General features: G+C 37.2%; 1 protein-coding gene across 3 annotated transcripts in view; it reads right to left on the bottom strand.

The window, feature by feature from the left end:
• Positions 1–2,068: 2,068 nt before the first annotated feature.
• Positions 2,069–22,039, bottom strand: part of LOC150101275 (uncharacterized) — a 246,176-nt gene continuing 226,205 nt past the window's right edge. For all 3 annotated transcript variants that reach the window (XM_090400557.1, XM_090400555.1, XM_090400556.1), the window contains exon 6: positions 2,069–2,914. In XM_090400557.1, coding sequence (XP_090256683.1) covers positions 2,442–2,914 — 473 coding nt within the window. In that variant the 3' untranslated portion in view covers positions 2,069–2,441. The remainder of the gene's footprint in view (positions 2,915–22,039) is intronic.

Genomic DNA, 22,039 nt, shown 5'->3' with positions numbered 1-22,039 from the left:
AGGGAAACAGAAGTTAAGGAAGCATGCTATTTCTGTGTAGTGTTATAGGAACAGTCTGCAATTTGGACACTTTTGTCTACAGTTGAGGAGGAAGCATATTAGGCTCCAGCCGAACAGGAGGCCGAGGTCCGAACTGTTTGTGTGATTTAAGAACAGTAATGTTATATGGTCAGAACGTAACTGATTGTTAACTAAAATTTTGAAGGGTGGGGGGGAATTAAGTAAGATTAAGAAGTATTATCCTAGAGAAATTCATGTCAGAAGTATTGAGTTGTCTTGTGTATATATGAAATATTACATGTGTGATAATATTAGGTAACTTAGTTAAAAAGAGTCTGAGAATAGATTTAGAAGTGAGGAATTTATGTCAAGTAAGGGACTATAATATAGAAGTTTTGTTTGTGATTAATTAAGTAAAGGGAACCCAGACTCTTTTAAGATTAAGGATTTAATTAACACGTATACTTGTCTTTGTGCAATAATAAATGTGTTTCTTAAAATATAATCAAATGAGTTTGTCATCCTTTCTGCGGATCTGAGCTACCGTCTGGAAAATTTTGTACCGTGCATTTAAGGGGAAACCATTAGTGATAGAAGAATTGGGACCACGACTGCTTACTTCTTGATCCCTACATTTCCTTTAAATATTCTTGGATGACATATCAGAATTTAGTTGCCGGCTGGCGCAGTCTTTAATTAATACAAATTCGTCAGCAAACGAATATCTGATATTAAGTGATACAAAAATTTATGTTAACTGTAAGGCTAAAGTAAAGACAATTAAAGATACAAAGATAGTCACAGTCACACGCCAGACGAGACACAAAAGATATAACAGATGCTTTATACTTGCTTGTTGGAGTTATGTGCCAGAAGAAGTGGAATAAGCAAGGGATGGGATGATTATAGATAGACATTTGAAGTTCAGAAGACATAATACAAAGATTGTGAAAGCAACATAAAGAACTGCTGCATTATTAAGGACCAGAAGGGATAAAAGGATGATGGTTCCATTTTATAAAGGTTGGATCAGACTACATCTGGATTAATGTGGCCAGATCTTCTGGTCACTGGGTTTAAATTGGATGACGTAACTCAGAGAGGATGCAGAGGTAAATAACAAACACAATTAGGACTGCACAATGATGACAGAAAATGGAATAAGGATAAGCAGTGTTTCTTGCAAGGAGAGTAGTAGGAAATGGAATGAATTGCCTGAGATCATGGAGAGAGTGCAAACAGCAGATGAGTTTAAGGAGTGATATGATACTATATGATACTTTGTGTTGTCTGAGGTTGACCTTAAACAATGAGTCTTATAGACTCCATGGAGGTCAAGCTTAATAATAATCCTTTTTTTCAATTTTGAATACAAGTCCACTTGTTTTAAAGAAAAAATAGTCAAAAATCAGATATAAGCTGACAACCTAACCTTTCATTTTCTAAGTAGTATATATTCTGTCGGTAAAGATGTTCATGGGCATTTGTTTTTCTAAGGAAAAGAAAGCACAGTTACAGGAGAGTAAAAACCTTACATGGAAAAAGACCAAATAAAGCTCCTCCCATCATAGACAGGATTAGAAATCAGGTCTTTTTTTTTAATGGAGAATCCATCCATGAGAAGTTGGTCAACCTATAGCATTTAGTACCATGGATGGGCAAGGAAAGATCAGACGATTTCACCTAGACCTACACAATGGTAGAGGAGATTTCTGCAATATTGAACAGCTCTCCTAATTACAGCAGTTTCTATCCAAAATAAATGCACTTCATTCCAGGATCCAGTTAAGAAGCATTTGGCAAAACTTCTCTGCAATGAACAACCAAAAACAAAATTTGTCACGCACATATCAACTCATTATGTTGTTTCAAAGTAAAACTATAGTGATATTTCAGCTGCATAACTACCTTTAGCTGGCCTTCTAGTCATACTATGACTATTCTGAGACCATATAACATGTAAATTAGTGTTTCTGTGGGTTTGTAGTTCTGCTGTTCGGACATTATTTCATCCAAAGAACTATTTTATAGTGATTATAACATCAATAATGAAATTCAAATCAGAACAGCTATCATATTCAATTTTAATATTTACATAAACTTAATATTTTATGTACATTATTAGTACCAGTGGTATTCACAGTGTTTCCAATCAAAAATTTTTACTCAGACAAAAAAGAATCTTATTGTTATCATATAATGAACATACTATTGCCAAATAATTAATAGCTGTCATAATTCTGTAATTCATTTCACAGGAATCTCATCCAGCATCTAAAATATTAGATGTATGACCAAAGTCACACCTCCAGTAAAATGTAGTGTTACTACAGAAAGCACTCTTTAAACATAATATTACAGTATTCTATTTTAATCTTAATTAAAATTATAAAACATACAAACTTAACATTTGAGTCAATAACATACACACATTATTAGCATTAATTCTGTTGTGTTAACAACCTCATTCTTCTATATGCAACAACTGTAAGTGCAGCAGTGAAAGCCATTAATAATACACAGTTAGAAACTGCGGCATGTAATCCAGTTATTCCTTCTTCTTTATTATGCATTTGGGAGGTCAGAGTATGCCACACTAGAGATGACAGACGGGCAATGGCACATGGAACATAAGAACATCCAAAATAGCTCAACAAAAACATTAGTATGCTGGTGATGTTTAGCAATATTAAAATACCAATGGTTGGTAGTGATAAAGATAAAGTTGTCCAAAGGTTTCTCATCCTATTCCCTCCAGTTCCTGAGAATAAGTTTTTTCCAAACAAAGTTAAATGTTGAAGGTGATAGTTGGGTGTCCATGGTAATGGTGAGGTTTGCAATATAACCCTATCTTCAGACTTCATATGAGCTTTGTATTCTGCTGGAAAGCTTGTTCGCACTTGTGTAGACATTTCTGCAAAATACAAAATATGTTTTTTTTAACCAAAAAACCAAATGTAGATGTTCATTCTAAATTTTTTTAAAAAAATCAAGATTTTTGATTTTTTTTAAATTGTATTTAATTTCTGGATTAAAAAATCAATACTGATGTTGGAATAATATATTCCAACATCAATGTTAGATCATAGCCTCACTAAGCTCTCCAACATCTTAACTATAACTCCAGATATATAAATTGGATGATATCACACAAGGATGAAGTATCTTTACAAACTGTATATTCAATATTCAATTGAATAGGTGAGAAGTAGTATATTGAGCAAAACAGGACAACTACACTTATGAAAGTTGATGAAACTATATTTGTATTTATTTGAAAAGGATTTCAAATAAATATCACCCATGAAAGGTTATAAACTTATAGTACATCAGAATTATTACCTGTGGTTGGGCTCTAGATAATCTGGAAATACTGCTCTAGAGATCAAATATGGGCTATGGGGTGGCTCTTATTTGATCTCTAGATCAAATAAGAGCCACCAAATGCCTCTAATAAGCAAGGTACCTAAGGAGGAATTCAAACTTATAGCATGCTGTTGGGAGAGTGGATACATTATCCACTTGACCTACAAGAAGCCTCAAGAAAAGAAATATGATCTTTCATGAAAGAAATAAAACAAGACATGTTTTGGTAGGACTGAAGTTCACAAGGGTATCCTCATCCACGGAAGAAAGACAAAGAAAACTGAATTTAAGGCAATAATCATGGCAGGTATTGCAGCTTGGGATAACTGTATGCTACAAGGTTTGTCAAATGAAAAAAAAAGAATGGAAAATACTGTTATCAACAAAGCTGTTAATACAAAATGTTGCCAGGGAAAAGTCATTTATGTACAGAAGGAAGAGAGTGACAAAAAGTAGTCTTGAGATAGTTTAGCATGGGTGATCCTCTTCAACATTCCTGATTCTAGCCTATTATCAAGAATGTTGAGGAAATGCACTCAAACTCAATAATGGGAAGAGGAAGAAATCAGAAGGAATGATGTCAAATTAGGGCAAAAAGAGTGCTCCCCTTTGAAGAATTAGGTCTTGGAAAATTCCGCTTTTATGTTGAAACACAGTGTTAGTAATGACTTGTCTTTTTCTACAAATTTTATTTTTCTGCATGTCTAAACCTCATTTCTTATTTTGCTGTTTAGGTCTCCAGCAAAAACCAAGCAAGGTATCAAGCATCAATTCGAAACCAAACAGTTCACTAAATTAAATTTATTTTTGTGTAGACCACAAATCAGATACATTTCTAGTACATTTAAACAACCAGTATCCAAAAAAACACTTTTGCTTTAGAAATGAACCAAAAAGAGAGAAAAAAAAAGGTGTCTGCACCTCCTAAACAATTCTGTTTACTATGGTTTAGTATCATTTTTGCTACTGCCTAGTCCAATAATATTGCATCTTTAAAACAATAATATACAGAAATTCAAGTTTACTGCTTGCTTGGATGATATAGCAGTATCCAGCGAACTTGATTATTTAAACACACTTTTCAGCTAATGGCTATAACTCTGTTAAAATACTAAACAAATCTCATGGGAGACTTTAATTACAGGAATATAGACTGGAAGGAGGAGTTAGTGTATGGGAACAAGGAAAGTGGGTTTGTGGAATTTCCGAGAGATAAGTATCTTAAGCAGCACATGATTGAAGCAACTAGAGGCTTTAATGTGTTGGATTTGGTGATAACTTCACAAGATGCAGTTGTTAATGAGGTGTTGACACTGCTGCCAGTTGGTGAGAGTGATCATGAGGTACTTGCCTGGGAAGTGATGAAACAAGAAAAGGTCACTGCTAAAAGTGGATACATGTGGAAGTATAAATGTAAGTTGAATGTAAGAATGAATATAATATGCCAGAGCAAATAAAGACAACAAATCTGAGTGGGATAGTTAATATAAGGCATCAAGGTAGGGTTGGGGCTAATGGGGATCTTAAATTCATGTACACTAATACTAGGAGTATTAGGAACAAGAAGGAAGAGTTTTTGGCCATGGTTGGCACTTCCAGACCACAGGTTATAGGTATTAGTGAAACATGGCTGACTGTAGATGATATAACTAGTGGGATTGAATGTGATGGGTATAGTGTGTTCAAGAATGACAGAGAGAATAAAATGGGGGGAGGAGTATTGTTGATGATGGCTGGAGCTGATGAGCTCCAGCCAAGGAGAATAGAAGTTGAATTGCAGGATAGAGAAAAGAGCACATTTGAGGCCATTTGGTGTGAGATTGTGGCTAGCAGAACTAAATATACAATTGGGTGCTGCTATAGACCAGGTGATGGAAAAGATGGTGCTGACAGTATGCACAAGCAAATAGAAGAAATGGGTGGAAGGAGGGTGATTATTATGGGAGATTTCAACTATGGTCGCATTGATTGGAGTGAGGAGAGGACACACGGAAGGAAGGAACTGGATTTTGTGCGGTTATTAAGGGATAACTATTTGCGACAGCATGTAATGGAAAATACTAGGGGTCAGAGAGTGCTTGACCTAGTAATTACATCTGAGAATTTGGCTATAACAAATACGACCACATTGCCACCAATCGGTGAGAGTGATCATAGGGTCTTAACTTGGGAGGTGGCTAAAGGTGTAGAATTTTCAATTAAGACAGAGACAGGGTACATGTGGAATTATCGGGCTGGAAAGTATGACAAGCTTAGGAGTTTGATTGGTTCAGTGTCATGGCATGTACAACTGCAAGGACTAGAAGTTGATAGTGCATGGGAGGTAGTTAAGAAGTGCTTGCATGAAGCAATGGCTGACTGTATACCTAGAGTCCGAATAATAAATCAAGTAGGGGTTAAATGGATGATAACACCATTAAGCTTGAGCTGCAAAAAAAGAAACAACTAAGGAGGGAATTTAAGGAGAAGGGTGACCGGCAGGCACATGAACGGTATAAAGCGCAGGCCAGAAGGGTGACGAGTGTGGTAAGAAAAGCAAAAAAGGATTACGAAAGAACATTGGCCATGCAGGCTAAAGAGAATCCTAAACGGTGTTTTAGGATTCTCATATGTAGCAAGTAAAAGGAAAAATGTACATGGCAGATTGATTTTAAAGAATGCCAATGGTAGGGAGGTAACTGAATCAGTTGAGATAGTTGAGTTACTGAGTGAGCACTTTGCAAGAGTATATCATCCTGGTGGTGACATTGTAGAAACGAATAAACCAGTAGATTATACGGGACTTGTGGTTAATGAAGTGGAGGTGAGTAGTCTATTGCATAACCTCAATGTCAATACATCTGTGGGATTGGATGGTATACCAGCTCGTGTTGTACGAGAAGCAGCTAAAGAATTGTCAGTACCCTTGACCATTTTGTTTAATTTGAGTCTCAGGTCTGGGTTAGTCCCGAGCGGGTGGAAAGAGGGGAAAATAGTTCCACTGCATAAAGGTGGTTCCAAGACTGCTGTTGTAAATTACCGACCGATTAGCATATCAGGAATCATTGTCAAGGTCTTAGAGAAATTAGTCAAGAAAAGAATACAGGATTGGATAGATGAAAATGGGATATTGTATGGGGGGACAACATGGTTTTGTGAAGGGTAGATCATGCCTCAGTAACTTGCTCACGTTTTATAACACAGTGACGGCTAAACTGGATAGGGGTAATGGGTTTACAGTGATACTACTGGACCTTGCCAAGGCCTTTGATAGGATACCACATGGAATCCTAATCAGTAAACTGGAGCAGATGGGGATAGATATAGGGTTGGTGAGATGGATAGGAGGGTGGTTGAAGGAGAGATATCAAAGAGTGGTTTATTCAGGAGTGGAGTCTAAAAGACGTCTTGTGACTAGTGGAGTGCCACAGGGCTCTGTTCTTGGACCACTGCTTTTCAATTTGTTCATCAATGATATTGGAAAGGATCTGAGAGGAAGTGTTCACTTGTTTGCTGATGATGCAAAGTTGGGTAGAGCAATTGTGAGTGCACAGGATGTCAAAATTTTACAGGATGATTTGGATAGTTTGGAGGACTGGGCTAGGAAAAATTGATGTCAATTTAATGTGGCAAAGTGTAAGGTTATGCACTTTGGGGTGAAAAGAATAGCAGCAGTATATTGCATTGGTGGAACCATACTCCAGGAGATTGATGAGGCCAGGGATTTGGGAGTGTTGGTGGATAGGGAGTTGAAGTTTAGGGGGCACATTGCAAAAGTAACTGAAACAGCTCACCAAATCACTTGGCTTCTGAAAAATACTTTAACATGCAGAGACGAACAAGTTGTTGTTCCTCTGTATCGAGCCTTGATAAGACCCCATCTGGACTTCTGTGCCCAGTTATGGGCACCAGGGTTTCTTCGTGATGGGGAGGAAGTGGAGGGTCCAGAGACGAGTGACCAAGATGATAGCAGGTCTGTGGAATGAACCTTATGAGAATAGGTTGAAGATTTGTGGGTTGCAGAAATTGGACGATAGGCGAAGGAGGGGTGATATGATTGAGACATTCAAATTACTGAAGGGTTTTTATAAGATTGATCCAGAAGATATTTTTGAAAATATGACTGGTGGTGGGAGGACTAGGGGCCATGCATGGAAGCTTGGCAAGAGCATGGTTGACAAGGGTGTTAGAGCTAGGTTCTTTACTTGGAGAGTGGTAAATGAGTGGAATAAGCTTCCAGAGTCTGTTGTGGGTGCTACGACCGTGAATGAGTTCAAGGCAAGGTATGATAGATACTGTATGAATGTTGAATAGTTGTTCTTGAAATGATGTTAGGGCCTCCCTCGATGAGTCTGTCGACTCCTTGGAGTTTCCCGGAATAATAATAATAATAATAATAATAATAAAGCAGGTGATTATAGGAAGCTCTGTAGTCAGTTAGCATCCATACATTGGGTAGATGAGCTGAGCAGAAAAGATGTTGACAATGCATGGAAACTCATAAGTCAGAATCTGACAAAAGCAATGCATGACTGCATACCGAGGGTTAAGTGAGTAAATAGAGTGGGAGTGAAATGGATGAACAGCGAAATCAAGCAAGCTGTGCTGGAAAAGAAAATGTTATGGAAGAGGTACAAGGCAGTTGGTGGGGATCAGATCCATAAAGAGTATAAGGTGCAGGCTAGAAAGGTGACGAGCATGGTAAAGAAAAAAAAGGTGCAGTATGAAAGGAGATTGGCTGGTCAGGCCAAGGTTAACTCAAGGGAATTTTTCTGCTATATGGCAAGCAAGAAGAATAATTATGGCACACTAAAATTGGTGGATAGTCATGGCAGCAGACTAACAGCTGCAAAGGATATAGTGGAATTATTGAACGAGCACTTTATCAGCATATATCATACTGCTGTAAATTATCCAGTACAATATATAGAAGAGAGGCAAGTATTAGGAGAATTGGAAGTGAAAGAAACAGAGGTGTATCAGATGTTGGTTGGGTTAGATGTGAATAAGGCTGTGGGAATGGATGACATATTGCCACATATGCTTAAGGAATGTGCACCACAGTTGGTTATGCCTTTGACCTGGATATTTAATGAAAGTCTTGCAGTGGATAGGGTTCCTAAGGAGTGGAAAGAGGGCAAAATAGTATCATTCCACAAATATGGTTCTAAGAGAGAATTCTCCATCCATAGGTCAGTCTGTATAACTGCAGTTTTGATCAAGGTGTTGGAGAGATTAGTAAGGAAAAGAATACAGAATTGGGTTGATGGATATGGCATTCTTTATGAAGGTAAGTATGGATTTGTAAAGGGTAGGTCCTGCTTCAGTAATTTACTTGCATTTTATGATAAGGTGACGAGTGTGTTAGATGAGGGAGAATCATATACAGTGATATTCTTAGACTTTGTAAAAACATTTGATAGATTACCACATGATAAGTTGGTACAAACTGCAGAAGATGGGAACAGACAATATATTGGTTAGATGGAGTTCAGAGTTTGGCTCTCTGAACGATACCAGCAGGTTGTGTATGACGAAGCAGTGTTTAAAAAAAGAAGGGTAACCAGGGACATGTCCCAGGGCTCTGTTCTTGTACTCCTGCTGTTTAACTTGCTTGTACACTATGTATCATGTGGACTGACTGGGAATCTGCAGTTATTTGCTAATGATGCAAAGTTGGAAAAAATTATAAATAGCACTGCTGATGCTGAATCCTTTCAGGAAGATTTGAATAAGCTTTTTACTAGGACAAAAGAGTGCGTTTGTAGTTTTAATATCAATGTGCAAGGTGTTGCATTTTGGAGTGCAGAAATATAAAGCTGTGTACTAAATCAATGGTGCCGTACTGCATGAAGTGGATGAGATTAGAGATTTGGGAGTTATGGTTGACAGTAGACTGAAGTTAAGAGGGCATATTGCAAGGGTTGCATAGTTTGTACATCGTAGTGCTGCTATGATAAGAAGTACTCTCTAACATGCAAGGAGAAGGAAGCGGTTGTGACATTGTATAAGGCACTGGTCACACCATACTTGGTCTATTATGATCAAATCTGGTTACTTGGTTTTCAATGTGTTGTGGAGACATTGGAAAGGGTCCAGAGGTGAGTGACTAAGACAATATCAGGACTTCAGATAACTGGCTATGGTGAGAGGTTGAAGAAATGTAAATTGCAGAGTTTGGTGGATAGGAGGAAGAGAGGTAATATGACAGAGATGTTTAAGTTAGTGAGAGGATTTTATCAGATTAATCCAGATGGGATTATAAAAAGAGTAGAAGGTGAGAGGGAAAGAACCAGAGCTCATTTCTGGAAGTTATGTAAAAGTGTGAAGAAGGTTGTGAGGAGTAAATTTTTTTTACATAGAGAATTGTCAGTGAATGGAATGCATTACTAGAATGTGTTGTTAATGCAAGGAGTGTTATTACACCCTCGACTCCATGGAGGGTGTAATAATAATAATAATCATAATAATAATAATAACAAAGTGTTCATTGATAGAGATTACCTTTAATTCCAGAGAATGATTACCAAGACTTAGTTACCATTTTTTCCAGTTAAAATTATGCACTGTTTTTTCCCTATATGTAAGGCTTCATGGTTTCTGACAAATGTTTTCATGTTTGTAGGTAATTCACTATGAGAAGATTTGCATGAATAATAAATAACTAGGTTTTAACTAGTAGACTTTATTTTTATTTTTACTGACACTAGATGCATTTCCTCAACATGTTTTCCAGCTTGAAAATACAGGTTTAAATACCAGCAGAAGTAACAAGCTTAATAGATAATCTTGTTTAATATTATGATGTGCCATGCTACCGGCCAAGACGTCTATAGATGTCAAGTTTATCATGGATGCGAAGTGCATGTTAAAATTGTAATACCATCGATATTACATTGAAATATATGATGGATACGAAGTGTATGAGGATGCGTATTTGATCCATAATGGCCGGTGAGGTGGTTAATACTGTTACTGCACTTTGTTTCTTATGCATATGTCAGTACTAGTTTAACAATCCGTTTATTTTATTTCTTCTTATCTGTATTTCTTCTAATTTTTGATTCTTTATTTACGTTCTTATTCTACCAGATATAACTGATATAATATATCATATATAATCATTACTGCTACTACACTTTGTTTCTTATGCATAAAAGAAAGACAAATACCAAATAATATCCTAAAAGCTGTAAGTATATATGAAAATAATCAAATACAAATAAGATTAAATCATGAGCTATCATATACAGAGAGAAAAACCAAGGGATCCTACAGGGATGTCCCCTCTCAGCAACTCTTTTTAATATTTACCTAAATGAAATAATAATAAAATGGAATAAAAATTTCCAGCAATGTATTAAACTTTCTCCTACTCTGAACTTAAATACTCTCCTTTTTGCCGACAACCAAATAATAATAACAAATTATGAAGATTACTCACAGAAAGCTATTTTAAATCTAAATGAGATTATGGTATGATAATATCAACAGAAAAATCAAAAACTATGGCCGTTAAAGGACAAGATCCAGTAAGAAATAAAATAGTAATAGATAACAAGATCTTAGAACAGGTGAATTCATTTAATTTAACTACCTAGTTAAATGAATTCAACTAAATGTGATCATACATCAAGGATGTATGATCACATATGAAAATGAAAAAGGTCATCATTAACATCATCAAATTCCTGACATGTACCCTCAAGCGGTGTACAGGATATTATAGTACTACATGAAAAATTTACATCATTATGAACTCCCTATCTACAATTTTCCTCCAAATCAGTCTGTCACTTGTCAAGACTCAAATATGATCATTATCAGATATTATATTTGTGTCGTCTAAAGCACATTGTACCGTATCAATCCACCTATATCTTGGTCTTCCTCTGGGTCGTTTTCCTGCCAACCTGGCAGAGAACACTTGTTTTGCTAATCTTTCCCCGCCCATTCTGTTTAAGTGACCATACCGCCTGAGATTAGCTCTGCTAATACATTCCTGGATGTTGACAATGTCAAGTTCTTTCCTAATATCCTCGTTTTTAATATGATATTGCCATTGATGCCATCTGTTCACGCCAATAATCTTTCTCAGGACTATCATATCTGCGATCTCTAGTCTTTTACTTCTGACCCAGATCTCAGATCCATAAGTTAAAACAGGTTTGAACACTGTCTTGTATGCAGCTAATTTAGTGTTCCGACTAATTTCTCTCTTATTCCATATGAATTTATTCAATTGACTCCCTAGCATATCACCTTTGCTGATTCTGTTGTCTATTTCTATATTTAATTTACCATCTTCACTAAAAATCGTGCCTAAGTAGCTGAAATCTTTTACTTGTTCCAAAGGTTCTCCATTCACACCATAGTTGATATTTTCAATGATTCTGCCTATTTTCATTATCTTTGTCTTTTTATTCCTGACCTTCATAATATATCTATTACAACAGTTATTCAATTTAGTCAGAAAATCTTGCAGATTTGTAGTGGATTTATTTACAAGTATAACATCATCCGCATAAAGCAAAGAGCTGACATTAACCTCTCCAATTTTGATATCATGTTTGATACCACTTTCCTTCATAATGTGATCCATATAGATAATGAATAACAGAAGGGTAATGTACATCCTTGTCTCACACCAGATTTAACATTAAACCATCTTCCTGTACTTCCTTCAACTCTAACTGTTGACTTACAACTCAAATAAAGACAAAGTACTGCTTGATATAATGTCCCATTGACACCATATACCTTTTCCGAATCGACAAAACTTAAATACAGATCTTAGTTATATTCCCATGATTTCTCCACTATTTGTCGTAAATTGAAGATCTGATCCTGACAGCCTCTATTTGATCTGAATCCTTGTTCTTCAAAAAGCTTTTCTTCCACAATTCTTCTCAACTGTTTCTCAAATATACTTGCCTTACCAAGAACACTCAGTAGGGAAATACCTCTGTAATTCTCACATTCAGTTTTATTTCCCTTTTTATATATGGTACTATGAGAGCTCTACTCTAATCATGAGGAATTCGTCCCTCTGTCTAGGCATTCTGAACTATGCAGTGCAGCCACTGTAAGACTTTTATACCACTATATTTCAGCATTTCTGGTTGAATATCATCTACTCCTGCTGCCTTTCCACATTTCAAGCCATTGATGGCTTTTTTTACTTCAAGTATGGATATGTATTCTTGACTGTATGCCTGTTGAGTGTTTTTTACCACTGTGCTATCACTGCTTGTTTCATTTAGCAATTTTTCGAAATAATTACTCCATACTTCAAGCATATCTTTTTCTCCTGTTTTCATGTAACCTTTATCATCTCTAAATCCTTTTACTGCTCTTTCCTCCATTTCTAAGCATCTTCAACAACCACCAGAATATCCAACCACCTTCTTGATATTATTTTCTATGTTCTTGCCAAAGTCCTCCCATGACTTTTGTTTAGCTAGTTTTACACAGTGTTCAGCTTTCTTACATTTGTCTCTGTATTCTCTAAGAGCACACGCTGACTTATTTGACAGGAACTTTTGATATGCTTTCTTCTTTTCCTTCACTGCCTCTTTAACTTCCTGTGTCCACCAGGGAGTTCTGATTTTTTTATCCTTGCACACAACCTCACCACATGCCTCTCTGGCAAAATCAATCAATGTTTTCTTCAGAGTTTGCCACTGAATCTCCAAGGTTTGATTCCTGTTCTCAAACTCTTTCATTTTCTTTTCAATAATCTTTCTGTATTTTAGTCTACAGTTCATGTCTGAGAGCTGCTCAACTTTTATTCACTTTAAAACTTTCTTACATGCTATTCTTTTCAATACAAAATTAAATTTTATCCTGCTCAAGACTAAATAGTGATCACTTCCAATTTCAAATCCTCTGTACACTCTGGTGTCCTGCACCAGGGAGAAAACATCACTATCAACAATAACATAGTCAATGAGACTTTTCTTATTCCTTGTCTCTTCTCTCCATGTGAATTTGTGCACATTTTTATGTTGGAAAATGGTGTTAGTAAAAACCAGTCCATGTCTTGAGCAGAAATCCAACAGGTATTTGCCATTATTATTGGCTTTGCTCTTTTCTCCAAATTTTCCCAAAATATTTTTGTATGTCTGACAATCATTTTCTCCTCTGTTATTTAGATCCCCAACAAGGACCAACTTTTCCTTTTTCATTGTGTCAGTTGCTTTTATTAAAGCATCAAAAAATTCCTCCACTTCTACCTTAGTAGAACCTTCTGTGGGACCATAGCCACAAATAATTCTCATTGTCCAATTCCCCAATCTGATATTTGTCCATATCACTCTACTTGAGACTGCCTGCCATTCAAGAAGATTAGCCTCGTATTTTGTGTTGAATACTATGGCTACTCCTCCTTTTCCTTGATTGTCATTTCCTGAATATAACATTTTGTATTTATTTCAGAAAGATATCACCAGTTTTTGTCTTTTTTGTTTCACTCACCCCTATTATGTCGATCTGGTACTTATCTAATTCCTCAGCTAGCTCCATTTCTTTGCCATTCGGGCATCTTATGTTGATAGTACCGATCTTTAACTCTGGTGATGTTGAGTTGGGGTGTGCTTTCAGATTTGTTCCAGTAGCTGACTTTTCGCTGTTCGCCCTGGTTCCCTGGCAAAAACAACGGGGGCCTTGTTTAACTGGGCAATGTCCCAGCCGGCATGAAATTTTGTCACGTTGTACCATCATTTTCTATATTGGTTTAAGCCAATAAGAATACAATTTGGTCGGCTAAATCCCAAATTGCCAGCCCATCCTCGTTCGTTCAGTATCCAGGTAGATACCCAACAGGGTGCACCACGAGAAGGTAAGGATTAAACATTAGGTCAGAAGCCCTGGTTGGTTCTCTGCATTCCTTTAAAGGCTATGTGGTCTCCTCTTAGTTATACAGCTTTGACCCCTTAAGCACCCCTTTCATAATCAATGAAGGCTAAGCAGAGAGGCAATTGGTTTTCTTCTGCTTTTTCTATTATTTGTTTTACTGCTTGCACTAAAAACAGAAAAATTCCCTTGAGTTAACCTTGGCCTGACCAGCCAATCTCCTCTCATACTGCACCATTTCTTTCTTTATCATGCTTGTCACCTTTATAGCCTGCACCTTATACTCCTCATGGATCTGATCCCCACCAACTGCCTTGTACCTCCTCCAAAACATTTTCTTTTCCAGCACAGCTTGCTTAATTTCGCTGTTCATCCATTTCACTTCCACTCTATTTACTCACTGATTTGCAGTGATTGCATTGATTCACCTTGGTATGATGTCATTCACTGCCTTATGAGTTTCCATGCACTGTGAACATCTTTTCTGCTCAGCTCATCTACCCAATGTATGGATGCTAACTGACTACAGAGCTTCCTATAATCACCTGCTTTATACTTCCACATGTATCTATTTTTGGCAGTGACCTTTTCTTGTTTCATCACTTCCCAGACAAGTACATGCAGAATTCTTTTGGGTTGTCTTTAGTCTGCAGCATCGCAAGCACAGCTAACATCCTTCCCATCTAACAAACAATATTATAGGGTAGAACTTAGTACACTCCTTGGTTAGTCATTTATAATTTGTAGTTCAGCATGTAACCTTTTCTGAATGGAATATCCATATACTTAGCCACTACCCAGGTCAAAACAGCATGATCACTGTCACCAACTGGAGGCAGTAGTCACGTCCTTAAGTAAAACACCTTCAACAATAAAATCAGGTCTAATACTCTTTAACCTCGAGTTCCCTTTGTCACATGTTGCTTGAGAAACGTGTAGAATTAACAAAAGAGTAATTCGGCTTTATGCGATAGTTTCAATGCAGTCAGGTTTAATAGAATGAACACAGCACAGAATTGTTTTTATTATTATTTATCTGTGCTGTATTCATTCTATTAAATCTAAAGAGTGAGGAGGTTTTTTAATAATGACTTCGATTATCCAAACATTGACTGGTTAGCGGTAAAATCTCACAAGAAGAATGAAATGAAATTTATTATTATTATTCAGGCCTCCATGGAGTCAAAAGACCCATCGTGGGAGATCCTAGGAACACCGAGTCCATCATACCACTCCTTAAACTGATGACTGTTCTTGCTCTCACCACAATCATGCAATGCATTCCACGGTTCAACCACCCTCCATGCAAAGAAACCACGCCTCACCCTCTTGCTCACAGCCTCCTTTTGCAACTTCCAGGGATGGTCATCGCTCCTTCCCGCTGTTCCACCAAGCGAAAGAACTCCCCAGTGTCAACCCTGTAACCACCTCTCAACTGTTTGAAAGTCTCAATCATATCACCTCTCCTCCTTCTATCTACCTACCAAACCCTACAGTCCACATTCCCTCAGCCGATCCTCATAACTAACATTCTACAGTCCTGAAACCATCTTTGTTATCTGCCTCTGTACCCTTCCCACAGTCAATTTTATCCCCTTCAAATCCTGGTGGCCAAATTTGAGAACAGTAGTTCCAAGTGTGATCTGATCAGGGTCTTATACAATGGAATGATAACTCTTTGATCTCTGCAGGTCATAATCCTTCTCAGTATTGCAGCAATCCTCTGGGTTAACTTCACCACCTTTGCAATATGTTCCCTGAATTTCAGTTTTCTATCAATCATCACCCCCAGATCTCTTGTATCCCCTACTTCCTCCAGTACAGCTCCTCTAACTGAGTATGCAGCCTCCCATCGATGTATCAATGCAAATAGCATTGATAACATTTGGTGACATCAATGCAAATAGCATTGATCCCCATCTTCAAGAAGGTTTCTTATCATTTTCTGTTTATAGAAAACCCACACATACAGGGAGATATTTACACAAACAATCACACCATCGCCCTTCTCAACAATACGGTATCTTAAAAACACTAACCCATAGAGCTAGAGCAATCTGTTCCAATGACATTTCTCTCACTGCTGAACTTTCTCACCTGTGCCACACCTTCCTAACCAATGGCTATAATCCCCATAAGATAGATAAAATACTAAATGCAACCCAGAAATCCCCCCCCCCCGCTCACTATGTACCACAGAACACTACAACAAAACTATTACCATCCTGTACATTAAAGGCACATCTGAAAAGATATCTAGGGTGCTTAACAAACACAAACTGCACACTGTATTTAAACCTTATGTGAAATTGGCAACTCTCATCCGTTCACCTAAGGACAGATTCACTCCTTTACCACATCCAGGAATCTATCAAGTGCCCTGTTTTTGTCATCGAGCCTACTACGGACAGACAGGAAGAACTGTGGACATCTGCATCCAGCACTTTCTTTATGGCAAGTTGGGTCTGACAGACCATGCTTTGGATACCCCAGCACACAGGATCAATTGGAAAAAAACAAAAGTACTGCACAGAAGCTTCTACAAGTCAGAGAGGTTGTTCCTGGAATCAACAGAAGCCTTAAAACATACTCCAAACCTTAACAAGTATGGCTGTATAAATCTACCAAAGATTTGGGAGACAGTCATCCTAAGACCAAATTAATTAAGTATAGTTTCTGGGAAAATTAATTAATATTTATTTATCACCAAATTAATATTTATTTATTTTAATTTTATTTTTTTCAAACTTTGGACTGCTATTTTTCAAACATTTCAAGGAGTACTATTTGAACTACTATATTTTTTTAAAACTTTGGACTACTGTTTTTTTTTTTTTTTTTTTTTATAACTTGGTGCCGTATTAGGACTTTAGTCTTGCGTTGCATGCTGCACTTACTTATACTAGCCCCACTGTTGCACCGAATTGTGGATGGCTCGCATTTGTAACAAACTTTGTTTGTGTGCTCTGAAGATGCTGGATATAATACCAGCGAAATATTAGCTCTTAAGTTAATAAATAGTTATTTTCTTATCAATCTGTGTTCGCATCACTACCTTTTAAATCCAATTCAACTTTACTGGAGTATTTCATCCTGGAGAAGTAAGTTTTAGTACTATAGGGATAGGGCAGGTTCGAGGTTTAGAGGAGAGTGTGTTCCAAATACTGAGTACCGTGGATGTCAGTAAAGCTGTGGGACTGAATGGTATTTCACCACAGGTTGTGAGAGAATGTGCTAAAGAACTGACAGCTCCATTAAGCTGGATTTTCAAAGAAAGTCTGACTACGGGAAAGGTACCCAAGGAATGGAAGGAAGGTAAGATAGTGCCACTGGATAAGGGTGGGAGCAGACTGGAATTGTCTAACTATAGGCCAGTTTGTGTGTCATCAGTAGTTGTTAAGGTCTTGGAGAAATTAGTGAAGGACCAGATACAGCTTTAGGCAGATGAGGGTAATGTTATCTGTGAGAGTCAACATGGATTTGTTAAGGAGTGCTCTTGCTTTAGTAATATGATTGCCTTTTATAATAAAGTGATGAGCAGTTGATGAGGGAAAGACATATACTGCAATTTTTTTGGATTTTGCAAAGGCATTTGACAGGGTGCCAAACGATAAGCTGATATTTAAGTTGCAGCATGTGGGTTTAGATGTCGGGTTAGTCAACTGGATTTAAGATTGGCTGCCTGATAAGTATCAGAGTTGTGTATGGTGGGGCAGTATCATGGAGGCAGAAGGTTACAAGTGGGGGTCTGACAGGGCTCAGTACTGGAACTGAATTGTTTAACCTTTATATCAATGATATTGTCAATGGATTGCAGGGGGATATTCAGTTGTTTCCAGATGATGTAGGGTAATTAGTAATAGTGCAGATGTGGCAACCCTAAAAGAGGATTGAATTTATTTTCGCTACTCGACAAGAAGTTTCAAAAATAAATTCATCCATCAGTGTACTACGTGATATACTATCTGACATTTTGAACCTGAAGCTATGGGATATCCTGGAGAGAATCTCTGACTCTACAGCCAATAAAGAATTCGCTAAAGTTAAAAACCGGCACCAGAAGAAATTTGAATTCCTCCAGCAATGCAGTGAGGTTGTTCCTGGAATCAACAAAAGCCTTAAAATATACTCCAAACCTTAACAAGTATGGCTGTATAAATCTACCAAAGATTTGGGAGACAGTCATCCTAAGACCAAATTAATATTTATTTATTTTAATTTTATTTTTTTCAAACTTTGGAATACTATTTTTCAAAAGTTTCAAGGAGTACTATTTGAACTACTATATTTTTTCAAAACTTTGGACTACTGTTTTTTTTTTTTTTTTTTTTTTTTATAATTAAATGGTGCTGTATTAGGACATTAGTCTTGTGTTGCATGCTGCAATTACTTATACTAGCCCCACTGTTACAACAAATTGTCTCGCATTTGTAACAAACTTTGTTTGTGTGCTCTGAAGATGCTGGATATAACACAGCAAAATATTAGCTTTTAAGTTAATAAATAGTTATTTTCTTATCAATCTGTGTTCACATCAGTAACATTTAAATCCAATTCAATGTGTGTGTGATGAACACATAAGCCTATCCATTCCAATAAAGTGTTCATTGAACAACTCCACTATGTCTTCTGCATCAGTAACTCTATTCCCATTTTTATCCCACAATGTCATTGTTCCACAATCATTTCTCCTCCTACTGGCCACATAGCTAAAAATTTCCCTAGGATTAACTTTGGATCTTAGTGCCAGTCTCTTCTCATATTCCAGTTTTGCCTTCCTTACCATATTAGTCACTCTCCTGACCTGAGTCTTATATTTTTCATGCATCTGCTCTCCTTATATCACTTCCATAACCTCTTTTTCACCTGCAGTTCCTATTTGATATTGTTTGTCACCCACTTTACACCAAATTGTGTCCTCTTCTTCACTTGTAGAATACAGCTTACTATTGTTGCCAATTTCCTTCACAATTTCCCATGCACTAATGATATCCCGGCCTTCCAATTCTGCCATCCATTGTACTGCCCTAAGTTGATATCTAAGATTTGACTATTATAATCACCTGCCTTATAATTTCACATACGTTCCCTTTTCTTTAATACTCCTGCATGTCTATTCATCTTCCAAGTCAGAACCATATGGTCACTCTCTCCAACAGGGGGAGAGATGTCATTTCAGTTATCATCAGCTCTTCTGATGCTATGACCAAATCCAAAACTCTTAAATGTCTTGTTCACTCTACTATATGTTGCCTAAGACATCTATTCCTCAAGAATTCCAGAAATTTCATTCCCTTATTACTTACTACATGCATTTTCCTCTTCCCAACTTATACTGCTGTAGTTAAAATCTCCCATAACAATCATTCTTCTTGCACTTGCCAAGCTCAACTGTCTAAACATCTCCTGCTCCCCGCCCTCTATGCTGCTTGGCTTATAGCAACATCCCACTAAATATCCTGTCTTGCCTACCTCTACCTCACACCATATGCTTTCAAACCCATTAGTGTCACTGCCTTCCAAAATCTCCACTCTTAGAGGGCATAAGTCATCACTTATCATAAGCAGTACTCTACTCCACCACTACATTCTTTCTTCCAATTCTGCCAAAAAATGCTGTACCCTGCTACTTCTATTCCTGTCATTGTATCATCTTCCGTCAACCACGTCTCAGAGATCCCAATAATCTTTGACCAGGCTGATGCAATCAACACCACCAATTCATCTCCTTTATTCTTAATATTCCTGGCATTAGTATAAAGCATAAAAATGTCACTGCTTCATATAAAAGCAGTGACATATGCTTTATATCATTACTATCCCCTCCAGACTTTACTGGACTCAGTGTTATCTGATGTCGTCCCCCTTCCCACAAGAGGCCATCCCTGCTACCATCCACCCTGGGAATTCTAGTTTCCCTGCATTGATGAGGGAAATCAGGACATCAGTAGAATTAGATATTTCCCAAGAAGGCACAGCATGATCATTGTCACCAACTGGTGGTAAAATAGCCATATTCTTAACAGAGACTCCTTCTGACCCTATGAGCAAATCCAACACTCTTTGACCTCGAGATCCTTCTTTCAAATGCTGCTTGAGAAAGTTGTCTCGCAACAGTTCAATAAATTTCTCTTCTTTCTTATGAGATTTTTCATCTATCCACTCAATGTTTGGAAAATTAGTCACCCATAATGATCACTCATTTGGTACTCATAAAGCTAAATTGGTGATGCATTTCTTCATCCCCTTCAACTGAGCCACCAAGTGGAGTGGAGTTTGTTAGACTCCACTTCACACCAGATAGACTCAAACTCACTGCTACATAGGACATTGTTACCATTGTTTCATGCATTTCTACAATAACTGGAATTAAGTCATAAGATATCGTTAGTAGCACCCCTCCTCCTCTCCAATCTCTTTTGTCATTCCTAAAAAGAGTAAACCCATTACACTCAATCCATTTTACCATATCTGATTCTGATAGCCAGATTTCACTAATGCCAACAATCTTAGGCCATGTCATATTCAATAAAGCAACGTATTCAACTCCTTTCTTTCTGATGCTCCTCACATTTGTGTATAGACATAATAAATTACCACCTAGTCTATTCTTATAATTAGATATGCAATCTATTTGGCCTTGTTGTAGAACTTCCTCTTCTTCCTCCTCTCCAGACATACTTAAAAGGCCAATTTTTCATTGCAAATTTTTCCACTCCTCCACCACATATACTGAACTTTCACACACATTTTTTCCCAGTTAGGGGAAAGGGGGATCAGGGGATGATGATGATGATTCCAAGGAGATAAAGAAGCAGTGGAAAGGGTGCAAAGAAGGGTTACAAAGATTATATCTAGATTATAGGATTTAGATTATAAGGACAGATTCCAAGTATGTGGATTACAGACTCTGGTTAACAGCAGAAAGAGAGGTGATATGATAGAGGTCTCTAAACTTTTGAATGTGTGTTATAGGACATCATCTGATGAAATTTTTTGTTATATGGAAGTTGGGGAGAGAACACAAGAGCATCCATAGAAGTTAAGTTTGTTCACAGTCAAGAAAGGGTAAGAGATAGGTTTTTCTCTCCCAGACCACTTAATGGGTGGAATAGTATGCCTTTAGGGGTAACGAGTGCATCTAGTGTGAATGAATTTAAGGGAAGGTATGACAGCTGGTTTGGGTGATTTATAGCCTTCCTCGATGAGTCCTTGCCTCCCAGGAGGTGTCAGATGATAGGTGGCGAACCTATGGCACGCGTGCCAGAGGTGGCACGTCCGAGAATTTTGCTGGCACGTCAACAATTTACAGGAGATATCCTTTTATACGCTTATAAATTCAACTTTTTTTTAATTATTACAATACGTACAAGTTAAATTTTGTTTAACACAAGAGAGCAGCTATGAAGACGTGCATATGATTGGTGCAGCATTAACAAAAGGTCACGCGACCCAAAGACAAAGGCAACCGACAAGTGTTGAGTTGAAATGCTAATTCTCTTCAACCGAATTCCATAACATCTGAAACTGTCATAACAACATTCGCTATATCTTTCTTAGTTTTAACACATTTGTGACGGGGTGTCATTTATCATTCCGACGGAAGTTTTCATTACCGATGGGCTCAACTCACACAAAGTTTCAACCCTTGGTTGAATTTTATTCCTGCTTGTTTGCTTTTGAGTTGGCAGTGAAACTCACACACGCATTATATGTATAGCAACCATATTTTTTTCGAGAAAATAAAGGACAAATCAGAAATTGTTTCATAATAAATAAATAAAAAAAAGGTTGCGTTTATTTGTTTCACTAAAAAGCTTCATAACGTTTATTGTAAAAT

This window comes from Typopeltis vanoorti, chromosome 11 (assembly GCF_054136105.1).
Source record: "Typopeltis vanoorti isolate ZY-2024b chromosome 11, IOZ_Tvanoo_1.0, whole genome shotgun sequence".
Taxonomy (NCBI): Eukaryota; Metazoa; Arthropoda; class Arachnida; order Uropygi; family Thelyphonidae; genus Typopeltis; species Typopeltis vanoorti.
The sequence above is the reverse complement of the archived record's forward strand: the minus strand, read 5'-3'. Positions and strand labels throughout refer to the sequence as shown.